We start from the raw sequence: 11540 nt of genomic DNA, 5'->3' as shown, positions 1-11540 counted from the left end.
CGATTCGTCATGCTAGGTGTCCACAGCGCTTCACTGGTGGCTGCGAGCCAAAACTTTGAACAGGACTGAAACTCTCATTGAAATTCGATTGAAACGTTAAATAAATAGTTGACGTACTATAATTATGCACGTATATATAAAAAACGAATGAAGCATTTAGTTTTCCCGACTGTACAACTGATTCTAAAAACATATTATATGCAAATTTCTGACGGAACAAGGTAGATGGAAATCGTCGTTATGTCAACTGTTTGGTCTATGTATCGATTTAAACAATCATTTCAAGCACATTATAGTAGATTTAATGCGTAAGATAAATCGATGGTGACATTGAAATTTGACCTGTGCATTCATGATTGTGTGTGCATACATACATAAAATCACTGAATAGATTGCAGCGTGTCTAATACCAATGTATTAACGCATTACCGACGGAACGCACAGCATCTGCGTGGTTCATGGCATAAGGTGAACGTCGCAAGAAGGGGAGAAAGATTTCTTATCCACTCGACTTTCCCTCTAAGCCGCTTCGATACTCGGCGGTCTTTTCTGTTCCTGGCGTGGTCGGCTGTAGGTGAGTTAGAATATGTTTCTCTAATTTTCATTCAAATACTTAACATTTTGCGGTATTTAACGCCCTGAACGACATTTCTATCTATCGAAACTGCTTAACTGCTGTTGTAAATGCGCGAAAACGATCCTGCTGTGATCCAATACTACTTTTACCTAATCCTGACATTTGCCACGTTTTTCTGCCCACTTGGTCGGTCCAGCGCGTGCTCTTCTCCATTACAAAATGCATTGGCGATACCGCTGATGACTATTGAAATCTAACGATCTTCAACGGTAGTCGCTGATTTGTAATAGAAACATAGCGAAATGTATGTAATTTTAGCTAAAGGTCATATGTTTTTTCGCAGCATTCATTTTCTACAAAATAACCTCCGTCACCAATCGCCCACATGCTATTCTCACGGGGCAGTGTTTGGCGAACCTTTGGACTCTAATCCAAAGTATTTCATGAAATAGTTTACATCAAACTTACTGTTTTTTTTTCTATTATGTTTTGATATGTTTGCTTTTTGCTGTCATACAACAGTTTTACTTCATTGATTCGGGTACATCTTTAGCTTATGCGTAACATTTGTACCGGTACAAGTTTCGCGCTCTACAATATTACCACAATCGCTAGTCTGCAAATCTCAATATTTGTACGATCACGCAATTATATTATAAGACTCGTACGTTTTAATTCAAGATTTGGGCAGTCTGGTTGTAGCTGCTGAAGTTGTGAAAGCAAATATTCCATTTACTCAATGAATTTGAATAATTTTATATCAAAACTAGATATTTTCAATTAGCGTTATTAAATTGAGTTTGTTAAGAAGTTATCACAAGTTGCGTCAATTTCAAGAACCAGAAATCATGGCTTTGTATTCCTTGGCTTGAAGTGGGGAGATCGAAGAAAAAATAATTGTTGGACAGGTAATGTCTGTGTATCTGTGAAATCGACGATTGAAAAAAAGTCTAAGGTAAGTTCTTTGCTGTAAAGAATAGATCAAATTTATTTGTAAATTTTCAAACCAAGTATATATAAAATATGTAATTATCAATTAGCCAACTGTCCAAATCTGAACATCGACATGTGCTAATTAAAAGACATAGAAATTTTCTGTTTCAGCAAGCAGATGTAAGAAAACAAAATGCCACAAAATGAGTATATGGACCGTTTCCGAACCTTGTATGGAAGGCGGCTTGACTATGAAGAACGCAAGCGTAAGCGAGAGGCTAGGGAACCTCACAAACGTGCAGAAAAAGCACGCAGCCTGCGAGGATTGAAGGCAAAGATCTTTAACAAAGAACGCCGCAATGAGAAGATCCAGATGAAAAAGAAGATCAAGGCTCACGAGGAGAAAAATGTCCGAAAGAAAACTGAACCCACCCCAGAGGGAGCGCTTCCAGTTTACCTGCTGGACAGGGACGTTTCTTCGCGCGCGAAAGTCTTATCCAACCTCATAAAACAAAAACGTAAAGAAAAGGCTGGTAAATGGGATGTCCCGATACCAAAAGTAAGGGCACAGTCAGACTCAGAGGTGTTCAAGGTGATGCGAACTGGAAAATCCAAGCGGAAAGCATGGAAGCGAATGGTGACAAAAGTAACATTTGTTGGTGAAAGTTTTACCAGGAAACCACCAAAGTTTGAGAGGTTCATCAGACCTATGGCTCTCAGATTCAAGAAGGCACACGTTACTCATCCAGAACTAAAAGCCACATTCTGTCTCCCAATTATTGGTGTTAAAAAAAATCCGAGCTCAGCCATGTACACAACTCTTGGCGTTATAACTAAGGGTACTGTTATTGAAGTGAATATTTCCGAATTGGGGCTTGTTACACAGTCCGGTAAAGTTGTATGGGGTAAATATGCCCAAGTTACCAATAATCCCGAAAACGACGGCTGCATTAATGCAGTTTTGTTAGTTTAATCACTGTTCATAGCAAACCAAACTAAAGACTTGACACATATTCTTCGATTTTATTATTTAATTCAAACATTGGACTATTCTACTTGTATTCAATCACTGTATACCATTAAGTTTAATTGAGAAATGAAAAGTGAAATAAAGTAATTTTTGAAATATGGCAAATTTTTTTTCTTCCCCAATTTTTCTAATTTCTAATTGTATCATTTTTGTATGGTTATTTTTCCCAGCCAACACATTTTCAGGGTGAGATTTCAATGTAGACACATGTATATTTTTTCCGTTTTTCTTTTACAGCTGGTCTAGACCATAACCATCATGCAGATATTCGTCAAAACTTTAACTGGGAAGACAATCACATTGGAGGTGGAAGCCTCCGACACGATTGAAAATGTGAAAGCAAAAATACAAGATAAAGAAGGTAATTTAGTTGGGACTAAGCGAAAATACCAAGAAGATGAAATTTTTATCAAATTGTACCATTTAACTATTAAACACACTAGGGTAGGATTAAGCGCAACAAATGTACTCGAAAAGAGGGAATCTTGAAAGTTCTGGCCACAAATCAAATAGTCAGTAAAAAAGAGAAGAAAAATGTAACGATTTGCTTTGATTTCTTCAGGGATTCCCCCTGATCAGCAGCGTTTGATTTTTGCTGGCAAGCAACTTGAGGATGGAAGAACTCTTTCCGATTACAATATCCAGAAAGAATCTACGCTTCACTTGGTACTCCGCCTTCGTGGTGGAGCCAAGAAACGCAAGAAGAAGAATTACTCCACCCCCAAGAAGATCAAGCACAAGAAGAAGAAGGTTAAGCTTGCTGTCCTCAAGTTTTACAAGGTACATTAATTATTACTATGTGTTCACAGTTGCATATTTCCTTTATTCCATTCTGAATGTGAAAAAGAAACAAAACAGTGTATAGTTGAATAAAATCTTCAAATTCCTCTGTTTCTAGGTCGACGAGAATGGCAAGATTCATCGTCTACGACGAGAATGTCCTTCCGAACAATGCGGTGCCGGAGTTTTCATGGCAGCCATGGAAGACCGTCATTACTGCGGAAAATGTGGCTATACTCTCGTCTTCAACAAGCCTGAAGATAAATAATATGTGTATCCCGTATACATAACGACAAAATAAAAAAAAAATTTAAACATAAAATATTAGTTGTTTTCGGATAATCAGTTCAATCAATAGTAATTATCATATCCCTCGACCTTCAGCTAATTCTTTCTTTTTTTGCTATCATATTTACTAATGACAATTGCAAATATGACACTAGACAAGTCAGTTCAAAATATAAATAAAAGTAATCCCGAATGGATCACCCAGGGATCACTGAATTGCGTGAAAAATGAAGTTTTCTCACTATTGAACAATTGTTCGTTTCTACCCTGTTTTTTTATGGTTAGGAAGTGGTTGGGAACAATATTTGATATTTTTACCCACCGGGTCTTTTTACTTTTTCACTAATTTATTACAGTTCGCGTCTAACGTTACCGTTATTAACACCGCTGAACTGAAACAACATGAGCGCTACCGCGGTGAAAAATCGCAATGACCCACCTGATACTGGCTAACTACCACAGTTAGATACCAACCGGTGCCCGGGAAGCTAGCATCTCCTTTGATTTGCATACTTCATGATCGTGAAGTATCTCATTATTATTAGTGCGGGCATGTAAAGTGGCAGATATAGAGTTTTACAAATTTTTTTCGTCATTTGCAAATTTGGTCTCGGGGAAAGCGCGTCTCTGGTAGATCAATCGAGAGTGAGCGAAAAACTTTACTGAAAGTAACGTTGAAAAACAAACGATCGTAGAAGTGTATACACAAATAATTAGGATTTGGTGTTTATACACATCGCGCAAGTGCTGTGTGTGGGGTCGTATAGAAATTCTACAATAATGAAAACAGGTGTAATATAATCATTGACAAATTCAATAAGACGCAAAGTGTACGTTACCCTAGTGTACCTTATTGTCTGAGACATTAGTCAGTGCGTACGTACGGAGAAATAAAAAACAAAACATGTGAAACGTCAAGGTAGGTGTTTTGTTTCGTGTCCAGTGGTAATTAATCGAAACAGAAGATTGTGTAGAATCGGCACTGTAACGATAAGTAGTTATAGTAGACAGTTCGAAATAAACGAACGTCAGAGGAGTTATATCAGATGAAATTTAGATTATGACCCTAAATGCGGTGTATTATTATCGACAATGAGAACAATTGTTGACAGCAGGGATTATCCGGTTTACCGCTGATACGTTTGCCGATAATGTGGCAGATGGCAGTTCACATTACAGATTTCGGTCCTGCTGCATCAGAACTTCTAATATTATACGAGAACGATTCAGCCACCCCGGGAGGAGACCCCACCTCCATTATGTAAGTGTTGCTTAAGTAATTCCTGTATCCGCATGTTCTGTACCCTCCGAGTATCGAAAAGGCGGGGAAACCCGAGTTGCGGTAATGACAACAGAACGTCGTCGTTATTGCTTGGCGACAACGAAAAAAAATTGTTCTACTTGTATTAAAAGACGCGTAGCATTGATCCGTCTATTTACGACAATTACCCTATATCCACCTCCCATCCATCATTGCCTTATCTCTCAATTATTACCTCGTATTGTCGTTCATAGTAGCCTATCTAATGTCATTCGCGATTTCAACGACATTGAGATATATTGATACGCGGCTTGACTCCTCGAAAACAATGGAATAAAAAAGTAAACAAAGCAACTGTATAAAGAGAAAACACCAACGGAACAATTATTACTATTTGCAATTGCTCATCTTTCTTTTATTGTTCATTTTAACAATAAGTACAGTACATAACAACAATACTGGCTTCAGTGTTAACGAAGCAAACGATTGAAATTCTGAAGTGGACAAGGCAAAATATTGACTCATTATTTTTCTACTCATCATTAGGGATATCAGAAAAAAAAAATAATGCATGAAATTTACTTTCAGGAACAAGTCGGTGGAGAACGTTTCCACTTCCAGCCACGACTCGATAACTAGCAACAATCTGTCGCTGACAAATGCCAATCTAACCATCGGCGTCAGTGGAAATGATGGATCGGCTTCTAACTTGATTGACACAAATTTGGGGGGAGGCTCAGGTTGCAATAGCCCTTCACCTAGCCCTACTCCATCACCTTGGCCAAGTCCCAGGCCCTATACCAAGAGGGATCACTCTAGACCTCATTCGGATGTTGCTAATTTCGTCAATAAAGATATATCCCCTAGCAAACTAGAGGATCAACAAAACCAGGTATTATCTTAGGACCGAAAGAATTTTTTCTATGTATTGAGATGAACAGAGGAATGAGTTGCAAAATACAATTTTTTAATGAAAAGAAAAAAGGTAAATTAATTTTGTAATTTTCGAAATCAATCAAATCAATGAAATCTTACTTTTTGGTAGATACTATAACTCAGACTTTGTATCTTTGGAATTGGCCTTTGAAGATTGTTCAATACATTCTTGTGCATCCTTTGCAAAATTTATTAAACATTTTTTGCATCGTAGGAAGCAGTTAATCGATCTTCGGACTCTGCCGAACCTGGACGGAATTCAGCGTACGAAGTTAGAAAGGAAACCAGAGCTGGAGATCGTACCAAGAAAAAGTCATCATGGTATAACGTACTTTATCCAACTTATAAATCACGATCTGAGGATTTTAAAAGGATTTTTAAAGACGTTCCGGATGATGAACGACTTGTTGTTGGTGAGAATATTTCTTAGTGTAGCCTACATACTCATCTAGTCGTACTTGTAAGTGGTTGAAATTGAGTTTTATTGAACAGGGATTTGTAGTATTCCAACTTCTCCCCTGAATTCACAAAATATTTTCTGTGGACTTTTATTTCTTGTATAATTTAACTGCTGAGACTGAGTTCAACAAGACGTGAAAATTTTCTAATTAATCTTGAATTATTCTATAGGTTTTGATAAACAGGAACGTAAAAATTGTGTTTTTCCAAGTTATGTGTAATCAAAGTCTAACAAAACTAAATAAATCCAAAATTTAATAGTACAATAAAGGTATTAAAACTTGTTAGAGTTAGATAATAAAAATTTCCTACTTCTTTCAGATTACTCTTGCGCCCTGCAGCGAGATATACTTGTTCATGGAAGATTGTACGTATCCCAAAACTACATATGTTTTTATGCAAACATATTTTCATGGGAAACGTCAGTATCTCTGCGTTGGAAGGACGTCGCCTCAATAACGAAGGAGAAAACTGCGCTAGTCATACCAAATGCTATACTAGTCTGTACGGAAACGGACAAATTTTTTCTCACATCATTCGGGGCCAGGGACAAAGCTTATCTTATGCTCTTCAGAGTTTGGCAAAATGCACTGATAGGTCAGCCAATGAGCATGACCGAAATGTGGCAGCTCGTTCATGCCTGCTATGGTGATGAGCTTGGCCTTACTTCTGACGACGAAGATTATGTACCTTCGCTCTTACCCGCACAGGAGGATAAAAAAATCTCCATTCAACTCTCAGTCGAATCGTATTCCGAAGCTGAAGGGGGAGCAGTGGTTAATTCAGATAATCTATTGATGCCACCTCAGCCCAACAATTCGTCTAACCCCGAACTTGACAGACGTTCATCGACTAGACCAGAGTCTCATCTGGATCCTACCGATCTCAGTGATACCACAGAGAGCGAAGCCGAGAAGCATCCACGTAAGTTTAAGATCAGTCGATACAATCATTTAAGATTTATATATTTCAACTGACATTATTCAATTTTATACAATGTATGTCTCAGTTTGATTGATTGTGAAAGCATTTGACAATCTTCATGATTTGCTGAATCATTTTGTTTTCTCTAGTACGCATTGCCCTACGCAGTAATGCAGTGTGCTCAGCTGTGCATGATGGACGGCAACTTTGTAATGCAACATTACCTATTCATATAGATCAATTATTCACATTGCTCTTTACCAACTCAAAGTTCTTCTTGGATTTTCATACGGCACGAAAAACCACCGGTAAGTTCAATTATTGTTATACATGCAAAGAAAAAATGTTGACACATGCTGCTGAACGGTGTTTCTGCAACTTCAAATATTGTGTAATTTTTTTCACTATCCTCAGATCTGGTACAATCGGCATGGACACAAGACAGTCAAACGGGTCAAAAATCAAGAACGGTTTCACTAACTATATCACTGTCGCAATCTGTTGGTCCGAAATCTTCCCAAGTAACAGAGACGCAGGTATGCACATTTATTTGAAAAGACTCTTTAAAGTGGAACTCACCAATAATTCATCTAAAGAACCTTGATCGTTATGAAGACACTGGCTCATGACTATTTTCACGCGTTTTTTGTTTCCATAATATAGATAATGCTACCATGCAGCAGACCTGGGCATCTATACTGTATAGATATAGAGAGCAACAACGCAGGTATACCTTATGCAGATTCATTCAGCGTTCACACGCATTACTGTATGACAAGTTCTACGGAGGGTGAGACAAACCTTGCAGTATTTTCACAAATTAAATACAAGAAGAATGTCTGGGGTCTTGTTAAAAGTGAGTAGAATATTAAAGGTAATCTAGCTGCCTTGTAATTGAGAAAAAAGAACCAAGAAACCTGTGTTTGTTTTCATTATCGTACTCACAAATCAATATTCTATTTTTCAAATAACATCACCTTCATTCAGAAATTCATCAGTTCTTTGAGTTGCTCGCTTCCTTAGTTTTAGAACAAATGAAACACTAAAAGTTCTGTTATCAAGAAGAAAAAAAACATTTCTCTTGTATTCTCTGTTACAATATAGGTTTTATCGAGAAAAATTGTTGGGCTGGATTAGAAGAGTATTTTGGTAGCTTGGTAAAAGCGCTGAGCGTTGAAAGTGAGGAAGGTAATGTTGGAGTGGGATTGAAACGCAAGGCGAGACGACGAAGACGGTTGACCGGGGCTGGCGCATCTCTACAAGCACATCCCACAGATCACTTACAGTCTTGCCACCAAGCCGTTACAGCAGACTTGCCACGAGTATACAACAACAATGGTGAAAAAGCTGTTTAAAAATACGGAAACGATAAGTCTGTCGCGATTATACCAACTTTGTTTCTATCAACCTTAATTTTTTTCGAAGTTTCAGGTGTTCGCAACGACACCAGCAACATAGTAAGCTGGATACTTCTCTTAGCAGTTTTATGCCTTATGCTAATAAATGGTTTACTTTATTATAAATTATGGGGCTTAGAAGAAGCTGCTGCTTACACCATTATGGATCTACACGTTCTCAAGTAAGATTAATCAAGTTTTTCACAAATATCATCAGGACTACAAAAAAGTGTCCGTATCAGATTGATAACTTTCATCCTGTACCATGTTTGAATTTTTTTAGAAATACACCCAAGACGGAAGAGGATTGGATAAACTTGTTACAACAACAAGAGAGTCTTCATAATGTGGAAATGAGGAAGTGGCAGAGAGTTTTGCACACAGCGGCTCAGTTATTGAGACAGGTGATTTAATATTTTAGCTGGTAAATATTATCAATAGGAAGAATATTCTCGGGACTTCAGTTATGATCCATTATACATCTGTATTCACAATTAAAATGATATTTCTATGATATTCCCAGACTGAAGAGTCATTGACTGAACTGCAAATGAGTATTCATCCAACGGTAACAGACAACGTGATATCTGTGTTGAAAACGTTATCTTCTTCAAAGTCTTCTGAATCTAGATCTGATCATCAGAGCTACGAAATGTAAATATCGTCGAAGTACAGAGGATCATGGTAGAGTATAAAAATTTGTATTACTTTTATTTTCCTCTGGGAAAAAAAGCAACAAGAATATAGTGAGGGATCATAGAAAAAAAAATCACAAGCAAAAGGTTACAATTTTACTTTTTATCGAAAGTTTTTATTACAATATGATTTATGATTTTTTGCGACAGCATAAAACAAGAAAAAACCAATAGAGAAAGAGAGATAACCCTAAATGAATTAGAACGTAAATTATATATTATTATACATTTGGCAATTTTGTTTGCAGATTGTGTACTTAAGTGACAGATGCATACAATTATACATATTATTGACAGCCAATTTTTGGGGCAGGGAGGGATTTATGTTTGAATGAAATGCAGAAAATGATATACATGAATTTTAACGCATTTAAAAGTATTAATAATTATACAATAGTTATTGTTATCATTATATTTCATTGAAGTATCAATTACAAACGATCAATTTTTATCGATCAATGCGATGCTGTACACGTATAGTATCTGTGTGTAGTACTGTAAATTACACACAAACTGTCCGTGGATTAACGATTGAATGAATGGCGCACAGGTTGTGTAAGTTTGATCATTTACTTACAGTTCCTGAACGCAAAATCAAAGAGCGTGTCTGAGAGGGTGATAGAAAAGAAGCCCAGTGAATCTAAATATGCTAAATAGGCTCGCCTGTAGTTAATTTATCGAAAATGAATTGTGCATTTACGAAACCTGCGGACCAATTTTATTTGGTCGGGTTGGGAAAACGTTAAATCGAAAGACAAAAAATCGGATTAGCAAATATTACTTACTATAGCACAATATAGAGTCAAAGTGAGTTAATAAATAAATTATTGTATTGAAGGAGCCAGCGATTAGTGCAAGTAACAAGTATTATGATATTTATATATATATGTATATATATATATATATATATATATATATATATATATATATATGTGTGTGTGTGTGTGTGTGTGTGTGTGTGTGTGTGTGTGTATGTATATATAAACATATATTTACAATACAGTATACATATATAAATGAGTTAGTATATCATTGAAATAACTTGGTAATAATAGCCGTAGTTCGTGCATTAAAACATAAAAAATGAAAGTAGTGGTGAATACACGGTATTAACTAATGACAACAATTCAATTGTTGCGCTCTTCTCGTCACGTTCTACGTGTATCATCTGTATTAATTACGTAATGTACAAGTCCGTATTGTTAATCATTTCAAACCATTGATAAAATGGATGTGGTTTTTTAGAATTCTTTTTTGGTCGCGATCTGTTCTAATTTACGTTAATTTCGATTTTTTCTGTTGAAGGATTATATGAAAAGTTGACATTTCAAATTATGCGTATAACATTACGTATGTTACTGTCAGTACTATGATGGTAATAGGATAGGAATAGATATATATATATATATTTTAATCACGTTGTAGCAACCTGAATCAGTTTTTGTACTCAGGTTATCTGTTAATAAAACTTTACGTTAATCAATTCCTTCGTGAGTAGGCGTAAATTCTCAATTTGAACGTTTGAACTAAGAAATAAAGGGCATAACAGTGAACAAACCGTCTTCAACAGTAATTGAATTTGCACGTCGTATTCAATTTTTGAAATCATCGAAGTGGTTAAAAATCTGATATTTTTATCACAATTAAATATGGATTATGTATATCTGCGGGTCATCTTCGAATAGAAGAGTTGTTACATATAGTTAAACCAATTCTTTATCTAATGTTGAGTAAGACCACGGTCTTATAGACAGGTCTGGGCAGTCCAAGTCCCCTTCTTATATAACGCAGCGTGACCGTGTTGAAGCCTGTGTTTCTCAATTTGTGCACCAAAGACCGGAGCGCTGCAATCTCAGAGGCCGGTGTATGTGTACTAAGGCCGTGTTCGTAAATTGACTGACAGTACTCAAAATTCCCTAGGACAGAGTCAGAGCTATTCACGAACTTGGAAGCGCAAAAGAGATGAAAGATTGCTGACAGTACTGTCAGTCAATTTTCGAACACGGCCTAAGTAGGCCTCTCCCTCACTAGCGCTAGCGGCGAAAATTCACAACATCGGCTTCATTTTCGAGCGCGGTTTTACAGCCGGAGTACCCAGAACTGTCTATAAGACCGTGAGTAAGACCTAAAGTTGTAAAACTACTTTTGCCCTGCGCGAAGGGGAGGAAGGGGACGAGCTGTTTTTTGCATTAAGATTACGACAGAAATCAATGCGAAGGAATACTATTGGTCGGATCTAACAGAATGACTAAATGATGCC

At 36.8% G+C, this 11540-nt stretch overlaps 3 protein-coding genes across 7 annotated transcripts; all 3 read left to right on the top strand.

Moving 5' to 3' along the window:
• The first annotated feature begins 453 nt into the window (after positions 1–453).
• Positions 454–3618, top strand: LOC107228114 (ubiquitin-40S ribosomal protein S27a). Its single transcript, XM_015669482.2, has 4 exons — positions 454–574; positions 2778–2901; positions 3103–3320; positions 3439–3618. The coding sequence occupies exons 2-4, from the start codon at positions 2799–2801 to the stop codon at positions 3586–3588; spliced, it is 471 nt and encodes a 156-aa protein (XP_015524968.1). The 5' UTR covers positions 454–574; positions 2778–2798; the 3' UTR covers positions 3589–3618.
• On the top strand, positions 515–2638 carry LOC107228113 (ribosome biogenesis protein NSA2 homolog). Its single transcript, XM_015669481.2, has 2 exons — positions 515–574; positions 1682–2638. Exon 2 carries the CDS (start codon positions 1704–1706, stop codon positions 2481–2483), a length of 780 nt encoding a protein of 259 aa, XP_015524967.1. The 5' UTR covers positions 515–574; positions 1682–1703; the 3' UTR covers positions 2484–2638.
• A 687-nt stretch (positions 3619–4305) lies between the features above and the next one.
• LOC107228119 (protein Aster-B) lies at positions 4306–10764 on the top strand. 5 transcript variants are annotated; one of them, XM_046740038.1, is made up of 12 exons: positions 4306–4527; positions 4724–4869; positions 5458–5761; positions 6020–6218; positions 6586–7188; positions 7338–7496; positions 7603–7724; positions 7852–8044; positions 8293–8526; positions 8614–8767; positions 8869–8989; positions 9109–10764. In XM_046740038.1, exons 2-12 carry the CDS (start codon positions 4760–4762, stop codon positions 9241–9243), a joined length of 2334 nt encoding a protein of 777 aa, XP_046595994.1. In that variant the 5' UTR covers positions 4306–4527; positions 4724–4759; the 3' UTR covers positions 9244–10764. The 5 variants fall into 5 exon arrangements, with proteins under 5 accessions (XP_046595994.1, XP_046595993.1, XP_046595996.1 ...); XM_046740037.1 differs by having other exon boundaries at positions 4721–4869; XM_046740040.1 differs by lacking the exon at positions 4306–4527 and having other exon boundaries at positions 4583–4869; positions 6586–6839; positions 7128–7188; positions 8620–8767.
• The last annotated feature ends 776 nt before the right edge of the window (positions 10765–11540 follow it).

This window comes from Neodiprion lecontei, chromosome 5, assembly GCF_021901455.1.
Source record: "Neodiprion lecontei isolate iyNeoLeco1 chromosome 5, iyNeoLeco1.1, whole genome shotgun sequence".
NCBI lineage: Eukaryota > Metazoa > Arthropoda > Insecta > Hymenoptera > Diprionidae > Neodiprion > Neodiprion lecontei.
This window is presented reverse-complemented; position numbering and strand designations above follow the sequence as displayed.

Coding starts and splice junctions, on each gene's coding strand:
- LOC107228119 (XM_046740038.1), top strand. CDS start 4,760: ATGTGGCAGATGGCAGTTCACATTACAGATTTCGGTCCTGCTGCATCA. Junction 4,870..5,457: donor GGAGACCCCACCTCCATTAT/GTAAGTGTTGCT, acceptor ATTTACTTTCAG/GAACAAGTCGGTGGAGAACG. Junction 7,189..7,337: donor CGAAGCCGAGAAGCATCCAC/GTAAGTTTAAGA, acceptor TGTTTTCTCTAG/TACGCATTGCCCTACGCAGT.
- LOC107228114 (XM_015669482.2), top strand. CDS start 2,799: ATGCAGATATTCGTCAAAACTTTAACTGGGAAGACAATCACATTGGAG. Junction 2,902..3,102: donor AAAAATACAAGATAAAGAAG/GTAATTTAGTTG, acceptor TGATTTCTTCAG/GGATTCCCCCTGATCAGCAG. Junction 3,321..3,438: donor CTGTCCTCAAGTTTTACAAG/GTACATTAATTA, acceptor CTCTGTTTCTAG/GTCGACGAGAATGGCAAGAT.
- LOC107228113 (XM_015669481.2), top strand. CDS start 1,704: ATGCCACAAAATGAGTATATGGACCGTTTCCGAACCTTGTATGGAAGG.